Source organism: Bolinopsis microptera, chromosome 12 (assembly GCF_026151205.1).
Source record: "Bolinopsis microptera isolate Bmic1 chromosome 12, MBARI_Bmic_1.0, whole genome shotgun sequence".
Taxonomy (NCBI): Eukaryota; Metazoa; Ctenophora; class Tentaculata; order Lobata; family Bolinopsidae; genus Bolinopsis; species Bolinopsis microptera.
The window spans coordinates 4380470-4407489 of NC_087083.1; the positions used below are offsets into that span (position 1 = coordinate 4380470).

General features: G+C 36.0%; 1 protein-coding gene across 1 annotated transcript; it reads right to left on the reverse strand.

The window, feature by feature from the left end:
- Positions 1–7176: 7176 nt before the first annotated feature.
- On the reverse strand, positions 7177–21958 carry LOC134824524 (neurogenic locus notch homolog protein 1-like). Its single transcript, XM_063836432.1, has 27 exons — positions 21902–21958; positions 21419–21567; positions 21124–21250; positions 20737–20841; positions 19443–19535; positions 18649–18714; positions 18254–18376; positions 17930–18093; positions 17620–17739; positions 15528–15677; positions 15306–15421; positions 14992–15073; positions 14678–14789; positions 14452–14528; positions 14061–14145; positions 11695–11843; positions 11184–11326; positions 11066–11088; positions 10816–10967; positions 10464–10570; positions 10023–10168; positions 9329–9487; positions 9045–9163; positions 8667–8770; positions 8214–8314; positions 7735–7846; positions 7177–7480 (listed from the first exon to the last, which is right to left on the reverse strand). The coding sequence occupies exons 1-27, from the start codon at positions 21956–21958 to the stop codon at positions 7365–7367; spliced, it is 3057 nt and encodes a 1018-aa protein (XP_063692502.1). The 3' UTR covers positions 7177–7364.
- Between the last annotated feature and the right edge of the window lie 5062 nt (positions 21959–27020).

The following is a 27020-nucleotide window of genomic DNA, read 5'->3' on the forward strand; positions in this document are numbered from 1 at the left end:
ATCATTGCTTCACGATTAGCACGTTTATATTTTCAAATGAAAACGTTTACGGAGGAACCAATACAACAGTTATAATGCCAAATGTTACTCAAAATTGTGACCACATGTTTGGAGAACAATATTTGTACACTAGTTGTGCAGAAAAGTGTGTCAACTCTTCCTGTCCACTGAGAAATATTCCTAGATATGAGGCGTGTCCAGGACAATATCATAAAAGAATAGGGACGATAGCCAATAACGAATTCCTAACATTTGTCACAAAATCATATGGGAATATTTATACGAATAGATATTTCGTCTGTGACAATAATATCACTTGCATTGATTATTCCCAAGTATGCAATCTCATCGATGATTGCGGGGATGGTTCGGATGAAGACAGCTGCACAAATAATTTCAAATGTAACGGTAGGTACATACCGGTGACAAAGAAATGTGACGGATCATTTGACTGCCTGGATTTAACAGACGAATGCAATAATCAGTGTTCTAGAGAAATTCTAGAAGGGAATGCTCTCAAATTTTCATCATGGATTATAGGATTTCTAGCCGTCCTGGCTAATTTTATCATCATATCCAAAAATACTGGAACCTTAAAGAACTGTAGAACTACCGTAGCTCTGTTTAATAAGTCCCTCATCATGATGATATCGTTTGGAGACCTTTTAGTTGGTATCTACTTATTGGTCATATCAATTTATGATGGTGTAATCTTCAAGGAAGAATATTGTACCCAACAGATCGGATGGATTACCAGCATCCAATGTTCAACTATTGGAGTTCTTGGCACCATAGGATCTCAAGTCTCGCTTTTTGCTATGTGTGCATTGAGCCTCACCCGAATTTACGGAATACACAACCCCATGAGAATTCCGGGAGAAGTTACATTGGTAAAATCACTCCAAGTTGCAGGAGGTGTTTTAATGATGACGTTGGCGTCCATTGTCATTGCTGTAATCCCAATTATTTCCAAATTCGAGGATTTCTTTGTCAATGGAGTGAAGTATGCAGAAGAGATAAAGGTATTTATTGGAACAATGAACAAGCAGACACTATTTGCTGTCTTTCAAGGATACTTTGGTAGAATGAAGGAAACAACACTAAGCTGGCGTATGATCAACAAAATGATGTCCGAGATGTATTCTCACGATAATGGTTATGAAGACTACACGAAAAACATCCAAAAGGTGGATTTCTATGGAAACGATGGTGTTTGCCTCTTCAAATATTTTGTCAAAGAAAATGATCCACAGAGGCACTTGGTATGGGCAATTCTTGCCCTGAACTTTGTGTGCTTCTTTTTCATTACAGCCTCATACTTGATCATTGGCATCATATCTCGCAAATCTTCTAAAAGTTTGACACAGTCAGGAGGGAACCAACAGATTTCACAACGCAATAGGAAAATGAACTTAAGAATCGCCATCATTATCATTACAGATTTCCTTTGCTGGGTACCCTTCATAGTGATATGTGTTCTACATTCCCTTGAGGTTCTAGATGCAACACCATGGTATGGCCTGTTTTCCATGATTGTTTTACCGATCAACTCCGTCATAAACCCACTAATCTATGATAAAACTGTAACAAACCTTATAAGCTTACCTATCCAAAGACTCGGAATCCTAATCACTGGTTCAAGAATTTACCGAGAGTTAAGGCTAAGATTACAACGATCATCACCAGTTGAGACCATTGAGATGAATTGTGTGGCAGTACAAGACGGAGAAGTTCCAGGCAGAGATGACTGAAGTACGAGATAAACAAAGAAATTATTAGCTGAGACAAAGAAGAGAGCTTATGACGGCATTTTGAGAGATAAAGCAGTATAAAAACGATCAAGTTAGATGATAACGCCAGAAATGAATTAAATAATATGCAGCAAAAGTAGATGAGCAATGAAAGAAGAGGCAAATAAAACATGGGATACAATTATGAAGGGGAATCAGTTTAACAGGACTACGTTGTCAACGTGAAAATTAATATTTTTAAAGTACATTAAGTACATTAAGTACATCAAGTACATCAAGTACATCAAGTACATCAAGTACATTAAGTACATTAAGTACATTAAGTACATTAAGTACATCAAGTACATCAAGTACATTAAGTACATTAAGTACATTAAGTACATTAAGTACATTAAGTACATTAAGTACATTAAGTACATTAAGTACATTAAGTACATTAAGTACATTAAGTACATTAAGTACATTAAGTACATTAAGTACATTAAGTACATTAAGTACATTAAGTACATTAAGTACATTAAGTACATTAAGTACATTGAGTACATTAAGTACATTAAGTACATTAAGTACATTAAGTACATTAAGTACATTAAGTACATTAAGTACATTAAGTACATTAAGTACATTAAGTACATTAAGTACATTAAGTACATTAAGTACATTAAGTACATTAAGTGCATTAAGTACATTAATAACATTAAGTATACTAAGTACATTATACGCTGATATTGATATGATATAGCTTCTATCACTTATTTTTACAAACTTATCTGTAATTAGTAAAGTGATGATAGTAATGTTAAATTATGAGTGGTTTACGTGATAACTTATTCATACTATCATACAAATTCCACAAACTTTGTTGTATAACTAATTGGAAGACCATATATCGCAAGGTTGATTTTGAATAAGATATTACTAGACACTAGTATCGTTATTATGTAGTATGATAATATATTATGAATATAAAACAAAAAAAAAGAAAACAAAAAAAAAGAAGACAATAAAAACATATCGTCTACATAACGGAAAATTTATGCATCTGAATCAAAATATTGATTATAATGCTATGTTATTTTCGATTAATTGGAAGATTTATTGGATTATTGAATTATGCTGATATTTTAGAGATGTGGATACTGGCGGGGAGGTGATCATTGTTTGTTTACATTAATAGGGAACACATGTTCAGGAGGCTGAGGAGGTGATCATTGTTTGTTTACATTTTAGGTGGAACACATGTTCAGGAGGCTGAGGAGGTGTTACATATATAGAAGGCTTGTAACACATGTAACGCCTTCTTGTTACCCCCCTTTGAGGACCCCGAATTATTTTCTGAACGAAAGCTCAAAAATAACCGAGAAATCGACCTTCTTATTAACTCATTTTGATGACCGTTTCTAACCTAAAATTGCACGAAAAATCGATTTAGCTAGGTTTCAGAACCTATAAACACTTCCTTATCCCTCAAAATCGATGTTTTATAGTTTAGAATGCAAACAACAAGCAATATATATTTTGATCCTTCGGTTCTACAGCTCTTGACCTAGGGCTGAAACCGAAAGATCGAGGCAATCCTAACCTTAACTGATCGAACTTGAGCGAAGAGCAGAGTACGACAAAACACAGCAGGTAAGCAACTCATTTTTGTGACTGTTCCTCACCTGTACAACGTTGCACGAGAAATCGATTAAAATTGGTTTTACAGCCCAATAACGCTTCCTTTTTCCTCAAAATTGTTGTGTTACTCAAACAAAGAACATGTTGATTCTGCAACGAAAGAACAAGGAGATTGTCTCATTAACAACTCAAACAGGTTCTATCACAATTTTCAGAGCAGAGCACGATATAGCAAAAGTCAAAAGAAACACAATAAAGGTATATAACAATCATAATAACAACTGAATTATATTTATTCGGACAACGGGCAGCCCTGATGTGCTCCGCGTCCGTGATTTCGACCAATTGTATTAGAGGTGTTCTGTCACGTGACGCTGATCCGTCCAATCACAACAGGAAGAGTGAGCAGAGGGACATTATATCGTATGTTTACATTTCTTATCTGTATTTGACCCTTTGTTCACATTGTTATCTCTGCCACAGGTTGGCAATTTCAAGGTGCTCTTATCTGCAGACTGCACCTCGGTATACACGCCATGATTACGTCATACAGAACTAGAAATTGTGTGAACCGTGATCATTACAATGTAACCGTGCCCAGTGCCCATGTACAATGCTAACTGTTGGGGTGGGGGGGGGGGGGGGGGGGGGGTGGGTTGGGGGTTGTTTACGATAGTCAAACAATCTTGATAGTGTATCAAGGTCTCTCCTCCAACTGACTGCTGTGCTTATCGTCCAGTCAGGAACAGAATAATAACATGATTTTTTAGTTATAGTATGTCTCGGCTGAACTGCGGAGATAAGTACAGTTTGCTGTAATATGTACAGTTTGCTGTAATATGTGGTCGCGATTATCAACTCAGTGGAATTTCAAATGATGAACTGTGCTTTAAGTTTACACCAACTGGAACCAAAGGAATATACCCATGAGTGCTCCCTAACTTAACTTGGACGGTAAGTGTTTGACAATAAAAACTAGGACACGAATTCTCTGACAAGAAATGTTAGCAGGTTTAAATAAAATATACCTGCAGTTAGCAGGTTTAAATAAAATATACCTGCAGTTAGCAGGTTTAAATAAAATATACCTGCAGTTAGCAGGTTTAAATAAAATATACCTCCAACTGACTGTGGTGCTTATCGTCCAGTCAGGAACAGAATAATAACATAATTTTTTATTTATTCAAGTAGCCCTGGTCATTTTTAAAAAATCGTTGTCCACCTCCCTTAAAAAAACAGGGTTCAAATTGTGGGCACACACGAATGCGATGTCGCTCAGATAAGGCAACATCTTCGCCACAACTTTGTTTCCCAAAATCTTGTACCGCTTCAGATAGCCAATAGAGCGTTCCACGTGGATGCGGGCGATGCTGACTTTCCTGCTGGCTGCTACTTCTTCCGGCGTGAACTGAGTCTGGCCCCACATCCCCGCTGGGATGTTTAGTGTAACTCCTGAAATTTAATTCGCTTTTTATTCCGCTTATTCTTAACTAACCGGACGATGATTAATCACTCTACACACAAATAGACTGTTACGTGACGTTTCAACACGTTTTCTAGCTGGCTCTGAAACCTTAACCACCCAGAATGACCCTAACCCTAACACAAACCCGATTTCTAACTATTATTCTGTTCCTGACTGGAAGATAAGCACAGCAGTCAGTTGGAGGAGAGACCTTGATACACTATCAAGATTGTTTGACTATCGTAAACAACCCCCAACCCACCCCCCCCCCCCCCCCCCCCAACAGTTAGCATTGTACATGGGCACTGGGCACGGTTACATTGTAATGATCACGGTTCACACAATTTCTAGTTCTGTATGACGTAATCATGGCGTGTGTACCGAGGTGCAGTCTGCAGATAAGAGCACCTTGAAATTGCCAACCTGTGGCAGAGATAACAATGTGAACAAAGGGTCAAATACAGATAAGAAATGTAAACATACGATATAATGTCCCTCTGCTCACTCTTCCTGTTGTGATTGGACGGATCAGCGTCACGTGACAGAACACCTTTAATACAATTGGTCGAAATCACGGACGCGGAGCACATCAGGGCTGCCCGTTGTCCGAATAAATATAATTCAGTTGTTATTATGATTGTTATATACCTTTATTGTGTTTCTTTTGACTTTTGCTATATCGTGCTCTGCTCTGAAAATTGTGATAGAACCTGTTTGAGTTGTTAATGAGACGATCTCCTTGTTCTTTCGTTGCAGAATCAACATGTTCTTTGTTTGAGTAACACAACAATTTTGAGGAAAAAGGAAGCGTTATTGGGCTGTAAAACCAACTTTAATCGATTTCTCGTGCAACGTTGTACAGGTGAGGAACAGTCACAAAAATGAGATGCTTACCTGCTGTGTTTTGTCGTACTCTGCTCTTCGCTCAAGTTCGATCAGTTAAGGTTAGGATTGCCTCGATCTTTCGGTTTCAGCCCTAGGTCAAGAGCTGTAGAACCGAAGGATCAAAATATATGTTGCTTGTTGCTTGCATTCTAAACTATAAAACATCGATTTTGAGGGATAAGGAAGTGTTTATAGGTTTTGAAACCTAGCTAAATCGATTTTTCGTGCAATTTTAGGTTAGAAACGGTCATCAAAATGAGTTAATAAGAAGGTCGATTTCTCGGTTATTTTTGAGCTTTCGTTCAGAAAATAATTCGGGGTCCTCAAAGGGGGGTAACAAGAAGGCGTTACATGTGTTACAAGCCTTCTATATATGTAACACCTCCTCAGCCTCCTGAACATGTGTTCCACCTAAAATGTAAACAAACAATGATCACCTCCTCAGCCTCCTGAACATGTGTTCCCTATTAATGTAAACAAACAATGATCACCTCCCCGCCAGTATCCACATCTAGTATCTAGAACATTAATAAAAGCACGTCTTTTAAGTGTTGTTTAAAATAATTATGTGACGTATTGACAAACGCGGCAGATTGGTTAAACAATAAAAATTACAATTGTGCAGTGGTGACTGGTGAGAACAGTTCCGATTATCATTGAGTAATTGGGCTCCAATATTAGCATGGATAAGTGCTAACCCCACACTTTTTAATGCTTTGTCGTATAACATTTTATTTCTGCAAATGAGCTTTGTGTCTAATTTATGGTTGAAACTGGATCAGGAAGAGCCATTTTAAAGTGAATTCAAATATTTTCAACGGGATTCTGTCAAGCAGAAGATCCTACAGCCCCTGGAGATCCTCAATTATCTGTAATTTCAAAAACGGTTAGCTGGAGGTCAACTATAGGATCCTATCAAGCAAAAGATTCTACAACCATGTACAGGTATAATAACGCTATTAGCCTGGGGTCCCCTGGTAACACGGCGACTGGAGAGGTAAGTCTAGCTCGGAGTCTTAACGATTTGGTAGTTCTGATAGTTGGATAATATCCGGTTGGAAGAGACAAGGACAAATGAAACAGGAAGTTAGGAATGTAGGCTGCTTCATTTGTCCTTGTCTCTTCCAACCGGATATTATCCAACTATCAGTATTCCAATCATGAGACTAATAAACAGCGAACTATTCCATCATTTGATTTGGTAGTAGTAATGGTATTTTTGTGGACAAATACAACACACAACATCTTGATAATATACTATTATTATAGTAAATAGTGTTCCTTCCTGCTTTTCTGGTAGTGTTCCTTCCCGGGCTTACACTTTGAAGTATAAACAGTGTCCCTCTTTCTTGGGGCGGCCAAATATTTCTGCTTTCCAGATGAATTGGATGAATCTCTAATTTAAGTTATTTCTTGTTTTTATTTTTTATACATAACAAAAATTAAAACAATATGTTTTGAATGCATGTGTGATAAAAATTGTACAACAAAAATATCACTTCAGATCGTAGTCAAGTCGCAAATCAAATATCAACTTACTAAAAATTTAAAAATCAGTTCAGTCCATTTCCATAAAAATGTATTTCCATAATAAAAAACCTGTACATGTCCTTATACATGTGCCCTGCAATCTTGCGAGTAATCTACTTGAACTCAATAGTGACGTCTGTAGATGTGTCCACTCCTTGTTGATCAAACTCACATCTGTAGGTGCCGCTGTCTTCGGGGCTCGGGTTCTTGAGGATCATTTGGTAGGTTCCTGAAATAAACACAGGTTAAGATTTATACACTAATAATTACATTAATTGTACTAATTATTTAGGTAAAGATTGATATTCCTGTTACTTATTGCATTGAATTATGAGTGGTATGTCAGAATAAACCCAGATTAAAAACAGTATATATAAAAAATTAACTTTTGGCAATCGATTTTTAGACTAACATTACAATATTTTACAAAATATTATTATTCAAGATAATATGATTAAAGGATAAAGTATCCAAAAAAATAACCTTTTCCTCGTTCGATACTGATAGTATCACTATCATCAAGAAGTTCATCACCGTCATCAGTTACTCTGTACCAGTTAATGTTATCTGGACTCTTAGGGTCTTTCAGTTTCAGCTGAGAATATATAAAATGTTAGCTTTCGTGGTATAATGATCAATACCTGAGTTTCAAATACGCGATTCAACTAAACGCTGGTCTGCACTCTGCTTGAAGCCTCTCGACGTGTATTCCTTGTCCTCGACCAATGACGAAAATACGAGGATCCTGGGAGTCTCACCCTAATCACACTTACTGTTGCATTACTATCGGCGAAGCACCGCCGGCTCACAATTGACCTACTTTACTTACTCGTGCTCTCCAAAAACTAGGCCTCCAAAATTAGTTTTGTCATTGAGTCATTGGGTCTTGTCGATATCAAAATCTACCATAACCAAGTAGTCGAGACATTTGACAATTTTACATCGTTAAACAGTAAACTTACGTTGTCAATATCAACGTCACACTTGATAGTGAGAGGTTGTCCAGACTTCTGCTTTTTAGACAGTTGTTTAGCATTGGCAATGTTCAGTTTCACAGATCCCTCTGAAAAAGAAAAAGTATGTTAAAAAGTAAGTTTTTTAATCTTTTCCGTCCTGGATTACAGAGTGGAAACGTATTTTTGGTAATGAATGTTGCTTTATAGAATCAGGAACAAGTTGTTTTGTATGAGAATCAGAAAAAGCAAGTTTAGTGGATTATATAGTGTTGAACCACCAATAGCAAATATTAGCGAGAACTATTAAGCTATTGATAGTGTTGAACGACATCAATCGAAAGTAATGATCATTAAAGAAAAGCAAAAAATCTGAAAATAGTCGAGAAGCCTCGGTATTCAAATATCCGCAAATCTGCGACAAGAAATAAATCCTTGTGTTTGAAAACAGCCTGATCTTACCTAGAAGGACAAGTTTGACCTCGACCTCACATTTGAAGCTTTCTCCATCCTTCTCAATGAAGATGGAAGCTACATAAATACCCGCATCTTCGGCATCAAACTTCCTGCGTGATGAGAGTTTAAATGGTGATGATGAAAATCTTGTAGGGTCATTCATGATTATTCAAGATAATTAAAAAATCATAATAGATTAGTTAAGGTAATCTTTGCAGTCCTACTTTTAATGTTTCACACGAACGATTTAAAAAAGTAGAATGGAGAAATTTGATTTAGATAATAGTTAAATTCCGTTTGTAAATACAAACGATTTGTTCTATCTTTGATTTGAATAAAGTTATAAGATAATAATAAATAAGGAGTACCGAAACAAGATGTTACCTGATGGTGAATCCGTTGAATTTAGATTTGCCGTCGGATTTAGGATCCCAGGGTTCGTTGTTCTTTTCCCACTTGATTGTGGCGTATTTCTTGAAGGTCTTCTTAACTTCACCGGCCAACTGAAGTTGTGTTTGTTAGTTAAATCTGTCATATACATCAATATAAGTAATGTTTTGGCTTCAAAGTTAACCAAATATCAAGTGTTTCTACAGGTATCAAACCTATTCTAAGTATGCTTCATTCCACTATTAAGGCATGATTCTATAAAAATTGCCAGTTCTTACCTTGACATTGACATTGGTTCCCTTGATTCCCTTAACAATTGGCTTCTTTGCCTTAACATCACATTCCAGCGGAAGGAACTCCTTGCACACTCCATCAGATCCCTTCTCTGTCCCCTCCTTGCATTCACATTGGTAGTTTCCGACTGAGTTTGTGCAGACCTGCAGAAGTAATGTAAATTTAACTTTTTGTTAACAAAATCAAATTAAGAAACACAATGTAATATAATTTTGGTAAACTATTACATATTTATTATGTATTATAACAAAATCAAATTAAGAAACACAGTGTAATATAAGTTTGGTAAACTATTGCATATTTATTATCTTCAGTAAGACAATTAAATGGTTGATTGCAAATTATTCATTAACGATTGATAACCCATTTTCATGTATCCAGCATGTATTTATGAAATTGGTACAATTCTTCATGTTACCATTTTTAACGTATGTATTAATCACTCGAAATATCTCCTATAATAACTGAGCTCGTCTACATTGAATAGCAAAAATGAACGCCACCAAAGACAAACAGTAACCCCGTCCTTTTCATTTATTTGGTTGGGCACACAGTAAGTAAACACACAAGGTTCCGGTTGAAATTTTCATAGAAAAACTACATCATGAGACCTGAATATACGTAAGTCAAAAAAACTTTTATGAACTAAAACAGACCAATGTCTGAAAAACCCCGTACCTGATTTTCTCCACAGCTATCAGGTAAAGCACACTCGTCAATATCAGCACAGGACCCATCCTGGTTCTCGAACCCGTCAGCGCAGAGACATTCCTTAGATTTCTTTACTCTGATGAAAGTATCCAGACAATCGCAGATGAAGCTTCCTGAATGTTTTATTTGTTGGAGCAAGTGGGCTTGAAAATATCAAAAATGACTGTTATGTTAATTGGTTTCTAATACTGGTTTCTTAGTGCACAAAAATAGCTGGTCATCTGTCGCTTTTATTAACTTAGTTAGTAGTTTACATTTATTACACTAATTACCCTGTAATTACCCTGTAATTACCCTGTAATAACTCTCTTATTACCCTGTAATTACCCTGTAATTACCCTGTAATAACTCTCTTATTACCCTGTAATTACCCTCTAATCACCCTCTAATTACCCTCTTATTACACACCTTCAATGTTGGAACACCTCTCAGTTTCAGAGCAAGGACTATCAGCACACTCGTCAACATCCTCACATGTTCCCTTTACAGCTTCGTATCCCTTCTTGCAGTCACAACTGTGAATTATTTTATAATTGACAAGCGGATTCAGATTTATATTAGTTATAGTAATCGAAATAGCAGATATTAAGAATAGAAATGTGGGCTATAACAACAAAATGTCATAAAATCAAATGCGAGATCAGTGAACGTTTGTAGCTGAAAATCAGCTGTGTCATTCCTGGTGGTACAATTAGTAAAATTGGTAAATTGGCAGCTCTAAAAATCAGGCAATCAACAGCTCTCAACCGCATTTCCTTACGTGTAAGATCCGGCAGTGTTGGTACAGTCCCCGTTACCACATGGTTCCTCAGCACACTCGTCGATATCGATACACGTGACACTGTCGAACTTGTATCCGGTCTTACAAAGGCATTCGTAGTCGGTTCCGTAATCCGTCTTCCTTACACTCGCCTGAGAGCCGTGGGGTTTGTCAAAACTTTATTCAAGGGGTGCTGAATATTATGGATACTTATTATTTAATGGGTGAGTGTGGATTTGGATTTTGAAACACCATTTCGAGTCGAAATGGGTCCTATGAGAGCAAAACATATATTCCCTAGCTAAGTTGGATTAAATTGTAACCATTTAATGAATATCTAAAACCGGAACCAAAACCAAAAAAAATACCGTTCTCTCCACACTTGTCTGCATCGCAACCTCCAGGTACTCTCGGGAGACAGAGTGGCAGATCTTCTACCATTCCGCATTCCTGACCATCTGGACATCTGACATCGTCACAGGTTGGGCATGCTGCCTTCATGTACTCAGAACTGAAAACAGGTAGATATTAGTTAACTTGATAATATGGTGTCAGGTTGGGCATGCTGCCTTCATGTACTCAGAACTGAAAACAGGTAGATATTAGTTAACTTAATAATATGGAACTGAAAACAAGTAGATATTAGTTAACTTAATAATATGGTGTCTTGATCACCCTGTTTTCTTTCGAGTTGATATGAGAAAAATATAATTATGAAATTACTTCTTCGCCTGCATTCTTCACTAATATTCAGTGACATTTACAATAATCGAGAACTATCCAGCTGAATATAAACTTTGAAGCTTGATAAGTCGTGTTATTTTGTGGTTAGCTTTGTAACTAAATTAAACTTAAGAATTGATAGGAGAGTTTTCTTACCCGGTCAGTTTTTTGCAGACAGCAGTAAGTTTGCACCATTGGTGACCGTGAGGATTCTTCAAACAATCAGTCATGGAGCATGAACCGTCATCGTTGATACCGACAGCGCCGATACTGTTGATCCGAGCTCTGTTTACATCAGTAAGCGCCTGAGAGGTGTTGTAATTAATTAATTAATTAATTATATAATCATCAAGAGTTTAAATTCCCAAATAGTCAGACTGAGCAGGTTGAGCTGTAGTAAAACACAGTACTGAGGCGTTAAAACATTTTCATTACTATCTTCAGTAACATCCTGAATCAGAAACTCGGTTAATATCAGTTCCTACAAAGTGTAACATTGGAAATGAAATGGCACAACTAAAAACGATATGGATATTTTTTAAAAACACAACTCTTGTGCCCCAATGCAATAGAAAACATTTAAGATAAATCCAATAATGGAATCCCAAACGGGTCCATGGCATTGAGCCCCAATGGACGTATAGTTCTAAGTTTCTGAATATAACGGTGTTCATCCACTTCTAGAGTTCTTGGGCTACTATTACTGAGAATTGACACTTTATAAGCCTGGTTAAAATTGTCACGTTGTTTCATGTTATGAACTTCTACAAGGTGTTTACCCAAGCTGAATCCGTCGTCGTTTTCTTCAGGGACAAACGTATTGTCCGAAATGAGTTTGTAGTAATGGGCGCGATGTTCGTTTACTCGTGCCCTGAGGGGCTGCACCGTTCTTCCTACATAACACATGTTACAAAGTTGGCAACTGAAGAGGTATACAACATTGTAGCTGACACATGTACCAGTCACTGCTTTGGCTCGCTGTCCATTGACTGTTATTGATGGATGTGGAGATATGATGTTACAGGTACCGCAGTGCCTGCCCCCACATGGTCTTGTGTGAGGTTGGGTTAAGTCATCCGCAAACTGTTTTGCTTTGACTAACTTCCTTCTAAATGATGTTCCAGTACGTCTGACGAATTTGAAGATAGGGCGTGATGTACCGGCTCTAGATGATATTGGGGAGCCTGGGGTGTTTCCACTTGTATGGGAACCAGATAATCCTGAGAAGCTCCTGGTTCTACTGAGTTCTGGTTCCAATCTTTGCACCGATTCTACTAACTCTTGATCACTGCCAAATGTTGAAATAACGCGGACTGCTGGTTCTGGAGACTTTGGTACCAGGACATTGCTGTTTGAGTTGTCCAGTGGTTTGAGACATCTTTCGAAGCCTTTGACCTTTTCACTGATGTTATCTACCATAGTTTTAGGGTAGTTGGATTGGAAGAAAAAGGTTTTTAATTCATCAATTTGTTTTCGGAGTCTGTCGTTATCATTGATGATTCGCCGGAGTCTCAGACATGCACTATAGACTATGCTGCTGAATGTATGGTTCGGGTGGTGGGAACCGAAGTACAGGTAGGAGCGGGCATCAGTCTCTTTAACATGGAGGTCTGTCTGAAGATCACCTGCGGTGTCGAAACAAAATTTGATGTCTAAGAACGACACATAAACATTGTTATCTTCTATGATGTTCTCATCAATGTGGAGGCCAAGTTCTGCTAGCCTTGAGTTGACAGTCGCGATGAATTTTGAAAACTGTCTTTTCGTACCATGGAATACTCCACAGCCGTCGTCTATGTATCTCTTGACCGATTTTACAGGTTCCATTAGTTCCGTGTCTGTATAGACTTGCTCACGCATGACATGGTATACTGCTATGTTTGCAAGTTGTACACAGATACTGCCTCCTGTCGGTACTCCTCGTTTCTGTCTGTACCACTCTCCGTTAAATTTGCCTATAGACGACTCAAAGCTGAGTTCAACACTTCTTATCAACCACTCCTTGAATTTGGCGGACCATTCTGGTCTCTTTTCTTCCATGGCCACCTTCAAAGCTTGGATTGTAAGGTGGGGGCTCAATGAATCATATAAAGCTTTGTAATCAAATGTGAATGCTTTAATGTTGCTTTTGAGTTCTGTGTCCAGGGTATTGTTGATGTTGTCGAGCCAAACTAAGGCGTCTCTATTATCAATAAGAAGGTCTTCGCAAAAATCCCTTTCTAGTTGACGTAGGTATTTATCAGCTAGGAAGACAATTATATAATCATATTAATATATCTATAGCCTGAGAGGTGTTACCATTAGTTACCATTTATAGTTACCATTAGTTACCATTAGTTACCATGAGTTACAGATATATAGACTTATAGAGGTGTTGTAATTAATTATTTAATTAATATCAGTAAGTTTATGTAAGGTTTATCTTTAGATTGTATTTGTTCGAAACGTGGTCAACACATGGTCAACACATGGTGAACACGTGGTCACGTTATATATTACGTCTTTATGAGTCAATTTATTACCTGTGTCCAGGGGCTGTGGAAGATACAGCTTTCCATCAAGTATCCATCAGGACAGCTGATTGAGGGAGAAAGGCCAGCATCAATCCTGTTGAGGAGTTACCATTAGTTACCATTAGTTACCATTAGTTACCATTAGTTACCATGAGTTACCATGAGTTATCATTAATTACCATGAGTTAATATTAGAGTATTAGCTATCATTAGTTACTATTTTTATTATAAGTGACCTTCAGTTATTATCAGTATATTAATTATAATTCCCTACTCTAAATAATGACGCGCTTATACCTCATATCAACACTAAAATTAAGTTTTAAAAGATACGCTAATATTCAGAGATTTGTGTTCAGTTCAACATAGCTGTTAAAGTAAAGTAAAGTAAAGTAAGTACCTGTATTCGATCTGGTGAATGTCTTCCTGGGTACATGGGTCAGTGAAAATGTTATCTTCACCACAGTATCCAACAGCCTGGCGATAAAAGAGTTTCAATAAGTACAACTAACTTAATTAATAATAATAAATAAATAAATAAAAGTAACTTAATTAAGTAAAAACTAATAAATAAATAAAAGTAACATAATTAATAAAAACTAATAAATAAATCAACACTAACTTACCCTGACAGGGAACTTCTTGCTATGGGAAGCTCTAGCTTCACATCGTACCAGTCCGTTAGTGTTGGCAATGGTGACTCCATCAGCTGCACTTGGGGCTCCAAAGGTGTGACACCTGGTAATTTATAATAACTATTAATTAGTGATTTAAGACTATTGTTATTAATAATATTAATTTATCAGCATCATAATCAGCAATTTAAGAAAACAACAAATCAAGAAAATTGTGCTGCTAATAATATATGACGTCACATCTATGAAAACCAAAAAATAATTTTGTTATTAATTACTTAAATAAAGAATATTCGAATAATAACCTGTAAACTCGTTCTCCTTCTGAGCAGGTAGCGAAACTGTGAGCATCATCACCGATAGCTTCATCTCCGTAAACTGTTCGGTCTGAAAGTTGGCAGAGATCAGCAACACGTGATAAAGGTAACACGTGACAAAAGTAACACGTGATAAAGGTACTCGATTTAGGTCACTACAAATCGGTCACATTGAAAACATAACTGATGCTAAAATTGTAACTGTCTCTGAACCGCCAATATACAATAAATTAATTAACTAATTAATTGAATGATTAATTAATAAACTAATTAATTAACTAATTAATTAATTAATTGCTTACATTTAGTGTGTACTGGCATGCAAGTTCCGGCAATCTCATCAAATTCGTATCCGTCACTGCAGATACAGATGTAATCATCTGCTCCTTTAGGTTCGCAAGCACCGTTATCTCCGCATCTGCAGGGACATTATTAATTAATTAATTAATTAATTAATTAATAAATGGGAATTTATTTGGGATTTATAGTCGGTATTTAGTTAGTTTAGTGTATATAACACAGACCTATCGACATCACAACCGGTCTGCTTCTCAACACAAGTGGGGAACTTCTTGTCACTGTCATCTCCATCATCATCTATCATTTGGCACTCGAAACCTTCCTCGCAGCTGTATCCGTCACAGGTTGGGCACACTGCTTCTGCGTAGGCATCCCTGCGGGTTATACGTTAGACTATTTACACATGAAACTTATTAAGGTATTTAATAAAGTTATTTAATGAAATTTGAGCTACTCATGAGACTAAAGTGCAAATGAGTGTAACATTTAATAAGTTATTATATTCCGTGAGAAAAACGTCTCAATTTCTTAATTAAACCAAGACACAGTTAACAGGTTTTATACAGCTCATTAGGTTTGGTCACATATAATGTGGGGTGCTCACACCGCATAGAGCACGAGAAACGAGTGACTATGTGGATTGTATGCGGAGGGAAAAGTATTCAGAGTGAAAAGAACTGTGGAAATATTGAATTTATGAATTTAGCAACATATTTCATTAGTCATATTTGTACGCATAAATGTAATATATAGTATTTTATATATTTTAATGCAACATTTTGCTGATATAAGGATCTTGAAAATGCCTCTTCTAAATGAGGGTTCACACCGCATAGAGCACGAGAAACGAGTGACTATGTGGATTCAGGATTGTATGCGGAGGGAAAAGTATGCGGAGTGAAAAGAACTGTGGAAATGTTAAATTTATGAATTTAGCAACATATTTCATTAACAAATTGAATTATTCAACGAGAGTCGAGACGAGATGTGGGAGAGTAAGTTTTATTAGCTTTAATAAAAGTTGAATACCGTAGATCAACGACTCTGAACAAAAGAGAATGTGAGCGGCTTCAAGCCAAACGAGGCAACCGACGGTAATAGTGGTGGTAATAGTGGCAATAGTGGCAATAGTGGGGTATAATTTAATTTTTTACGGATCGATCTAACAATATCAATGATAAATAAATCAGTGGAGGCTTGAGGAGGTTTCAAGCGTTAAAGGATACTACTTATCGTAATTTTGAGAGCGACCTGTGCTTGAAAATGAAAGCAGCTGGTGAATACATAAAGACGGGCATTATAGAACTTCCCCTACAAACGTTTAGCAGTTAGTTTGAGGCCTAATCACGTTACACGTACCAAGTTGTGTAGCGTTATTTGATTTGATTAAATAGTGCAATCGACACTAATTATGTCTTTCAAACAAGGTGAAAAATCTCCAAACATTAGTAGTTCTACATAAGCAACAACATAATATGCAGAAGAACTCACATATCCTCCATGAGTTTGCAAACATTAAAGCTGTAGTTCTACATAAACAACAACATAATATGCAAAAGAACTCACATATCCTCCATGAGTTTGCAAACATTAAAGCTGTAGTTCTGCATAAACAACAACATAATATGCAGAATAACTCACATATCCTCCATGAGTTTGCAAACATTAAAGCTGTAGTTCTACATAAACAACATCGTAATATGCAGAATAACTCACATATCCTCCATGAGTTTGCAAACATTAAAGCTGTAGTTCTACATAAACAACAACATAATATGCAGAAGAACTCACATATCCTCCATGAGTTTGCAAACATTAAAGCTGTAGTTCTACACAAACAACAACATAATATGCAGAATAACTCACATATCCTCCATGAGTTTGCAAACATTAAAGCTGTAGTTCTGCATAAACAACAACATAATATGCAGAATAACTCACATATCCTCCACGAGTTTGCAAACATTAAAGCTGTAGTTCTGCATAAACAACAACATAATATGCAGAATAACTCACATATCCTCCACGAGTTTGCAAACATTAAAGCTGTAGTTCTGCATAAACAACAACATAATATGCAGAATAACTCACATATCCTCCATGAGTTTGCAAACATTAAAGCTGTAGTTCTGCATAAACAACAACATAATATGCAAAATAACTCACATATCGTCCATGAGTTTGCAAACATTAAAGCTGTAGTTCTACATAAACAACAACATAATATGCTGAATAACTCACATATCCTCCATGAGTTTGCAAACATTAAAGCTGTAGTTCTACACAAACAACATCGTAATATGCAGAATAACTCACATATCCTCCATGAGTTTGCACACGAGGGTAATATCACACCAGTTGTTGGCGTTGCAGCTTGGTACAACACAGTCCTTGTCGTTAGAGATGATACCCTTAGCATCAACTTTGTTTACCAGCCTGGTTAGGGTGGAATTTAGGTTATTATATACTTATATAGGAGTGGAAGTTTGTTTTAAGGAACAAGATCACACTACTCAATTAACTACACAATTACTCAAACTAGGTTATTTACTAACAAAATCGCTCAATTGCTATCAGCTATAAACTTTCAAAAATATCACTTAAAACCATTCACAAAACCACTCACATGTTCCACCAAAAGGAGTGAGCATTACAAATGATAGCTTCATAACCAGCAGGACACTTCAAGCTAGGGTCGGTACCTCTAGCGTACAGTTTCTTGTACAGGTTCAGTTTGGGGCCGTTGCAAGGGCTTGCTATTTGTACTTGTTCTGAGCAGATGGCTCGGGCCTGTTTTTAGATTTGTTAGTGAATTATAATGCTGCAAATCAGGGTCAATGCATATACTTGGTCGGAAAAGCGAATCAATACTTATTGTGTGATAATTAAATTATGTAATTATGCAAATATGTAATTATGCAATTATGAATTTAACAGTGTAAATACTTACAATAACTCCCTGACCACCCCATCCGTTGTGAGCTACAGAGATCTCACCACCATCACCCTTTACAAGAGCACCGTCAGCGTTAACAGCAGTATTTCCAGTAGCAACCTCACAGAAGGACACAACCTGGTGAAAATAATGAGTTGTTAAAAAGTTAAAACAAGGACTCGATAGAAACCAAGCGTTAAAATGTCAAAGAATTGGAAAAAACCAAGGTTAGTAAAAGTATAACCTTATGACAAAGGTTTGATATTATTCTGATTTTGATAAATTAATTGGAGAGTATGTAGGTTGGAAAATATCAGGGATGGATTTATTAATTTGGAGAGTATCTATATCTCAATTCATTAATTATTTAAATAATTACTTGATTAAATAATTAAGAAGTAGATTCCCACCTTTCCACTTGGGCACTTGGCCTGTGAAACGGCATCATCTACAGCTGCACTCTTGTCTCCAACAACCTGTTGTAAAATTGGGTTCATATCAAGAAGTCGTTGGGTTAATATCAAGAAGTTACAATTATCAAAAAGCTTCAAGTAATTTGCTTTAAGATTGGAACTACACTTAGATCAGGGTTAAATTAGAAACAGAATGTTAGAATGTATTCAGCGTTTATATATGCTTATATATATTGTTTTCTTAAAATTTGTGTTTTCTTAAGTTCTTATAATCATGCAATACTGAACATAAAACTATATACTTTTAAATACTTACAGGCTGTTCCAAGACCCGTGTCTAAATTTGAAATTACAATCTTTTATTTCATGAAAATGTAATAACTTATCTACAATTTAAAACAAAAATCGAACTGTTCGTCTCATTTGTTAGGTTTTGAGAGCCATTCAAAATTTGGACACGAGTCTTGTAAAATTTGGACACGAGTCTTGTAAAATTTGGACACGAGTCTTGTAAAATTTGGACACGAGTCTTGTAAAATTTGGACACAAGTCTTGTAAAATTTGGACACGAGTCTTGTAAAATTTGGACACAAGTCTTGTAAAATTTGGACACAAGTCTTGTAAAATTTGGACACGAGTCTTGTAAAATTTGGACACAAGTCTTGTAAAATTTGGACACAAGTCTTGTAAAATTTGGACACGAGTCTTGTAAAATTTGGACACAAGTCTTGTAAAATTTGGATACGAGTCTTGTAGCACCCTGTAAAGTGAGGCACTGTAAAACTACATACCTCTTCATCAGTAGTCTCTTCGATAACAATAGGTTCAGCAGGTCCCCAGACCTTGACCTCACACAGGGTGAGATAAGTAGTTGGGTTTACAACCTGATAAAATATATGGTTAATAAAAAGAGGCTTGATAAAAACCAAGGGTTAGATATTATTCTGACACAGGGTTAGATATTATTCTGGCACAGGGTTAGATATTATTCTGACACAGGGTTAGATAAGTGGTTGGGTTTATACTTTATAAGTTTTATAAGTTTTATAAGTTTTATAAGTTTTATAAGTTTTATAAGTTTTATAAGTTTTATAAGTTTTATAAGTTTTATAAGTTTTATAAGTTTTATAAGTTTTATAAGTTTTATAAGTTTTATAAGTTTTATAAGTTTTATAAGTTTTATAAGTTTTATAAGTTTTATAAGTTTTATAAGTTTTATAAGTTTTATAAGTTTTATAAGTTTTATAAGTTTTATAAGTTTTATAAGTTTTATAAGTTTTATAAGTTTTATAAGTTTTATAAGTTTTATAAGTTTTATAAGTTTTATAAGTTTTATAAGTTTTATAAGTTTTATAAGTTTTATAAGTTTTATAAGTTTTATAAGTTTTATAAGTTTTATAAGTTTTATAAGTTTTATAAGTTTTATAAGTTTTATAAGTTTTATAAGTTTTATAAGTTTTATAAGTTTTATAAGTTTTATAAGTTTTATAAGTTTTATAAGTTTTATAAGTTTTATAAGTTTTATAAGTTTTATAAGTTTTATAAGTTTTATAAGTTTTATAAGTTTTATAAGTTTTATAAGTTTTATAAGTTTTATAAGTTTTATAAGTTTTATAAGTTTTATAAGTTTTATAAGTTTTATAAGTTTTATAAGTTTTATAAGTTTTATAAGTTTTATAAGTTTTATAAGTTTTATAAGTTTTATAAGTTTTATAAGTTTTATAAGTTTTATAAGTTTTATAAGTTTTATAAGTTTTATAAGTTTTATAAGTTTTATAAGTTTTATAAGTTTTATAAGTTTTATAAGTTTTATAAGTTTTATAAGTTTTATAAGTTTTATAAGTTTTATAAGTTTTATAAGTTTTATAAGTTTTATAAGTTTTATAAGTTTTATAAGTTTTATAAGTTTTATAAGTTTTATAAGTTTTATAAGTTTTATAAGTTTTATAAGTTTTATAAGTTTTATAAGTTTTATAAGTTTTATAAGTTTTATAAGTTTTATAAGTTTTATAAGTTTTATAAGTTTTATAAGTTTTATAAGTTTTATAAGTTTTATAAGTTTTATAAGTTTTATAAGTTTATAACCTTTACTGAAGATCCGACAATTCCGTTCTCTCCACAGTTAACTGAGTAGCTGTACTTTATTGGGTTGTACTCGATAGTACCGCACAGAGCGTCTCCTACGAATACCTGAGGGTTGTGTTAAATTTAAATAATTTTATTTCATAAAAAAATACATGAAAAAACATTTTAATAATTAACTAGGGGAAGTTATTGATTGGTAGAGAATCTCTTCAAAGAAAAGCTCTCGTGTGCCAAAACTGGAAGGTTGGTGCCTGATCGTATACAGTTTGAATGAATCGATGACTTGTTTGAAATTTTTTCACTTTTATTGTAGAAAAAAGCCTCATTTCATTAAATAACAGCCACTGCACTGATAATGATATGTGTAATCACGGTTCAAATCCATACCTGAACCCCATTAATACGGTTACTGCAGCAATCTACTCGGTTCTTGATCCACACACTCTTGATCACGTAGTTGTCCTGAAGATTAACTTGCCACGAGCCTGCACCGTTAGTGTGAGTGCAACTTCCACTGGGAAGGAAATATTTATATTACTTTATATATATACAAATTATATATAATATGTTCTTTGACCTTTCAATCCTAAACGAAGAGACTAAAATCGATGTGATCGATCATTTGCATTACTTTTTTTACATACACCTAAGCAACTCAATATTTAAATTGATCTCTACTAACGCAGTCCATTGACCAGCCTCTTTGCCATCAACAGCACGGCTAGAGACACCTCCCCATCCAGTTGAAGTCTGTGAAGTTGGTTTACCGAAGGCAAGGTTAGCGAGATGTTCATCTCCGGACTCTACTCGGGGATCTGCCAGTACTTTCACCTATAATTTAATGGTTAACATTACAGTTAAAATACTTACATTTATAAAAGTATAAAGATTTATGAACAAACATTTATATACTGTCTGAAAAAATTAATCAAGACATTACTTTTTAGTTAAAAAGATATAACTATTCTAAATGGTGATAAGGTATACGCATAGTTATAGTTATAAAAGCATACATTTTTACCTCACAAAGAGTCAAGCAAGACGTATTGGTTAGGTACATGCTGCCTTGATGGTAACACTAATTATGACTAATTATGACTAATTATGACTAATTATGTCTTGCTAATTATGACTTGCTAATTATGACTTGATAATTATGACTTACCTCGCAGAGAGTCAAGTATTGGTTAGGTGCTGCCTTGATGGTAACACTTTCAAACATTTTCACTGTATCACTATTACAACCAACTTTGTAAGCTTTCTGTCCCTCCACATAGATAATCGTACCACAAAGTGTGTCTCCAGCGAATACCTTGGAGAAAAGACAATTTTATTATTTATCACCAATTCAATACACAATCAATCAATAAATATATATCTGAATTTACTTGATATCAAAGTAAATGATACAAGTATGCTAGCAGCTAGCGCGCTTGTATTTAATAATAATACACGCTGTTAAAGTGGGTCTGACCACACATTGGGAATGTTGTGTTGAATTAAATAACTTTGTGATGGAGCTGAAAGAGCTTGCAAAGGAGACCTGACTTGTAGTCAGAAAATTTATTTGAATAGCAAGCTTAGAATGGTCGAAGATAAACCCTGGTATTGATCAGTGTATGGCAAAACCTGCCGTCATTCCTTTCAAACTATGTTGGTCAAATTAATCAATATTATACAATTATTTATCAAATAATATACAATTATTTAACAAATAATTAACATACGGTGACTCCGTTCAAGGTTGTTAAATACGTATTAGGAGGGAATACGTATTGGAATACGAATACGTATTAATCCTCGAAAATTGACGTATTACGAAAAGGTGCGGCTTGAAGTTGAAATTGATCGCGGACGGTCTTTAAATTCTGAACATCAAAATCATTAAATATGTATTAATATGTAATAGATAATTTCGCAAAAAATGTTTGCTTATCGGATTATCCATGAAATTTGATTACAAATTTAAGTTATCATGTATAACTGCACTCCTTTAATGCATGATCAATGATGAGGGTGCGGCGCGCAGCTGTAATGTTTAATTTTGACAAATCAGCGTATTACGGCGTATTATGACGTATTCGTGGACGTATTTAACAATCCATAGAAATTACCGTATTACGGCGTATTACGACGTATATTCTTTATTAGAACCGAATACGTCGTATTATTTCACGAAAATTTGACGTATTTAACAACCTTGACTCCGTTGATTCGGTCAGCACAACAATCCTCTCTGTTGTAGATGACAACTTGTTTCACAGCAACAGCATCATCAAAGTCAAGTTTCCAGTATCCGTCAACTGTGTTTCCAGTGTGAGAGCAACTAGCACCACTGGAGATAAGTTACATGGTAATTAAAAATAAGTTATTAATGAAAAATAAGTGCATTTATTGAGCAAATTTGTAAAAATATTGCATATACCTGCTTTTAATCAGTCTAAATTCTATTTACATATCATATTAAGTTTTCCCATTGAACATAAATCTTTTTCAAAATGATAGCTCCCAGTGTGGTTTGATCACATTAACTTACTCGAAATAGTCTCCAGCAATGTTGCCATCGATAGCTCGGTCAGCAACTCCGTTCCATCCAGTGTTGGACTGGCTTGCTACTCCGTCGGCAGCTACGTTAAGGAATGTTCCTAGATCGTCACTTGGCGTGGCTGAGATGGAGGGGTTGATACAAATAATGTTAGGAATTAAGAGCCGAGACAAATTCTAATTTTGCTAAAAAAGATACCGTAAACTGAATTTTACAGACTGACAACCATATGCTTACTCAGAATAACTTTAAATTATACTTCTATCCAAGATAATTTCCATCGAAACCTTTTCAAAGACTTACCAAGAACTTGGACTTCGTACTTAATTGCTACACGTACTTAATTGCTACTCGTACTTAATTGCTACCGTACTTAATTGCTACGCGTACTTAATTGCTACGCGTACTTAATTGCTACACGTACTTAATTGCTACACTGAGTGGACGTACTTAATTGCTACACTGAGTGGAAGATTAGTTCGGCTAATGCAGCCTTGGGTTCTATTGATCACTGTGTGTGGTCCAACCCAGCAATAACCGACATCGGGGCCAAACTTTGGAACAACCATCTTATTGATAAGGGAATATTTTACATCTCAGATTTCCTTTCTATAGATCAAAGTACACTCCTTAACTACGATATGTTCATGAACAAGTGGGAGCTGTCTCCGAATACGATTTCCAAAATTGACTACTGTAACATTATCATGGGGATACGGAGATATAACTGTCCCACGATTAACTCAAGGAATATCGAATTTGTTGACCCGAATATAAAACTTCAATTTTTACATTCTGCAACTGGGCAGGTGAAGGGAAGCAAAATTCGGGATAAAATGTACGATTCTATTTGTCCAAACGAGCTGACTCCTTTACGTCAATGGGTTATCGACTTGAACAGTCATTCCATCGATTGGGCAGTCGTTCTAAGCAACCTGTTTTTCTTAGTATCTAAAAACTTTAAGTTGATTCAATTTCAGTACAAACTTTTAATGAGGATCACAACGTGTAGATACATGAGACATAAGATGAAAATTGTTACAGATACTCCCATGTGTAGCCTGTGTAAAACATATTTAGAAACTATTCCTCATATTTACCTCCATTGTATTCACACAAATAGCTTCATCACAATACTTGAAGACTTTATTAAAAGGAAAATCGATAGAAATTACGAAGATCCCACTAAAATTAATTTTATAGTCTGTAATCACACTTCACAAATTATAAATTATTTTAATATCGTTGCGAAATGGTACATTAGCAAAAAATTCCAGGCAGGAGACTTGCCGATCTGGCAGGGGTATATCAAACTTCTTAAACTTTCGCTTACAGGAGATAAAATAGGTCACAAAAGTTCTATTGTATCGATCTTGGCCGATTAGGGTCTAGGGTAATTTGTCCACTCCATTTTTATTGCTGTCTATGTTATTTAATTTTTACCGGTTATTGTTACAATCTTACAGTACTACTAGTAGCTGTCTTTTGTAGCACATGCCCTGCTTCCTTCCTTTCCTAAATTTCTTACAAGCTCCTACAGCCTCCTCTCTTACACCCTTTTCACTCAATTCATTTCACTCATTCACTTCATATTTTTTACCACAGTATCTGCCAAAGCCAACATGGCCTAAGTAGAAAGGGGCCTTGACGTTGTTTCCCGCTTGGCCCTGCATCCCATGCTGACGGTTGGCCTCCACTCTAAAAAACTTACCTTCAGTGAAGGCCGATGGTCAACAATTAGCGATGTAAGAGCTTGGCGGTAACAAATCCTGACCTCCTTTTACACCTTTGGGACGACTTTCGCAAATGCGAGAGGAATGACCCCGAGGAGGGCTCCATTGGTTTTAGTAGGTTGCATTTTATTTAAAAAATTAAAAAAAAAAAAAAAAAAAAAAAAAAAAGAACTTGGACTTCACAGAGTGTCAGGTACTGTCGATCCTGGGTGATCTGAATCGGTGACAACCGACAACTAGGAACCTCTCATTCCGGCCTCCTACAGGTATCACATCACATGGCCCAATCAGTGACGTATCATTTGTGATGTGATCCATATTATAACCATCCTAACAGCAGGACAACCAAGAACCTGGGTAGGGTTCACATGACAGTTTAGTAAGTGCCATGGGAGCGATACGAGGGGTGGCAGACAACTGAACCCAATTGAACCTAGTTCCCACGCAGTTAACAGGCACCCAATCAGCTTAATTGGTTGACCAATCAGCTTAAATCCCAAAACGACAACTGAACCCAGGTCATATCACAACTGCACCCAAATTGAAAATACGACAACTGAACCCAAGGAAATACGACAACTGAACCCAACGATCGGATTTTCAGTGATATGACTGTGGTCATTATCACTATAGGATAGATCATGACTGCACTGTAATTTAGAGCATTGGAGCCCTGTGCTTACCCCGGTAAAATATTAATACATACATGCTACATGAAGATTGAAGAGGTCTCCTCCTAGTCGTTGGAGTGGCCTGCATCACACACATCTCTTCTACGGTGTTCCACTAGTTTTAGAGCTAACTGTTTTACTGCGTCTCTGCTGATGTTATCGACACCTGTCAGCCGCATCCTCAGAACACAGGCCATCCAGCCCTTACGGAGTCGTCCTCTCAGTCTCTTCCCATAGTTTGGTTTCTAATCCAGTAAAAAATTGGGAAACTGTGTCTCTGGCATTCTGACAACGTGTCCGTCTAGCTTTGAAAGTTAGCCTTGTAGATACGGATCTTGATGGGCGTTCTTATAGTTCCACTGTTTCATGTCTTCCAAAGCTGATGGAACGCACCATTAGCACGCTGGATACTTGGCTCAGGTTACTTGACTCAGATCTCGTGACTCCTGATGCTTTGGGAGGGCCTGCCATGGTTCAGATCTCGAGCCCTGGGTCGGATCTCGATGCTTGAGGAGCAGTGGATCGTATCCTTTTCGGCACGCTTCGTGAACACGTAAGCTTGTTAGATCAGATCTCACGATCGAAAGGCACCTGAGACCTTGTCATCTATTATAATAGTACGCTTGTTATACAGATCGGATCAATACATAAGGAAGAGAGATGGTGGTCACAGTATCGGATCATGGTTGTCTTCATCAAGTACATCAGCGGACAAATAAAAGAGGAGCTCAACTACTTCTGGACACAGACGGTTTCCTCTACACCCGGAGAAAGGATCGAGATACCCTACTACCTCTACTTGGAGATGCCAGAATTACAGAATCAAGAAATGTCCTGCTCATGTATTCCTTGACCATGGAGATCAGTCCTTGGCCAGCGGTGCCAAACCTCATTCCCACGACCCTGACAACTTAATAGCTGAGAAAGCAGAGTTCAGAGCAGAATTGAAACGGAAAGCTGCCGACCAACACCTCCCAGCAACACAAAACCTCCTCACCGAAACCTTATCTACATGCCCATCCGAAATCAACGTGGTACTACCTAATCCCTCGCCAGAATTGTCCAACGATCACGAGCAGATAAGTTCGGATCTGCCAACCACTCCGAAGCACCAACCTCAACAGACCGAAATTATAGCACTAGAAACCAGGCAGCAGCTAAACTAGAACGGTATTTGGAAACCTGTTAAACTGTTAGTGATTTCTAGTGACGATTGGGTTCAGTTGTCGTTTCAAAGTTAATTAGGTAGTCTGATTGAGTTTATCATTATTTTCCCAAGCTACCCTGTCTAGGAAAACTCCAAATTGGGTTCAGTTGTCCGGTAGCCAAAGAACC

What these genes read in the sequence shown, in the direction of transcription:
- LOC134824524 (XM_063836432.1), bottom strand. Translation starts at nt 21,958, where the DNA reads ATGTTTGAAAGTGTTACCATCAAGGCAGCACCTAACCAATACTTGACT. An exon ending in AATACTTGACTCTCTGCGAG is followed by an intron (nt 21,568 to 21,901) that starts GTAAGTCATAAT and finishes ATTAAATTATAG; the next exon opens with GTGAAAGTACTGGCAGATCC. An exon ending in TTGTCGGATCTTCAGTAAAG is followed by an intron (nt 19,536 to 20,736) that starts GTTATAAACTTA and finishes ATATTTTATCAG; the next exon opens with GTTGTAAACCCAACTACTTA.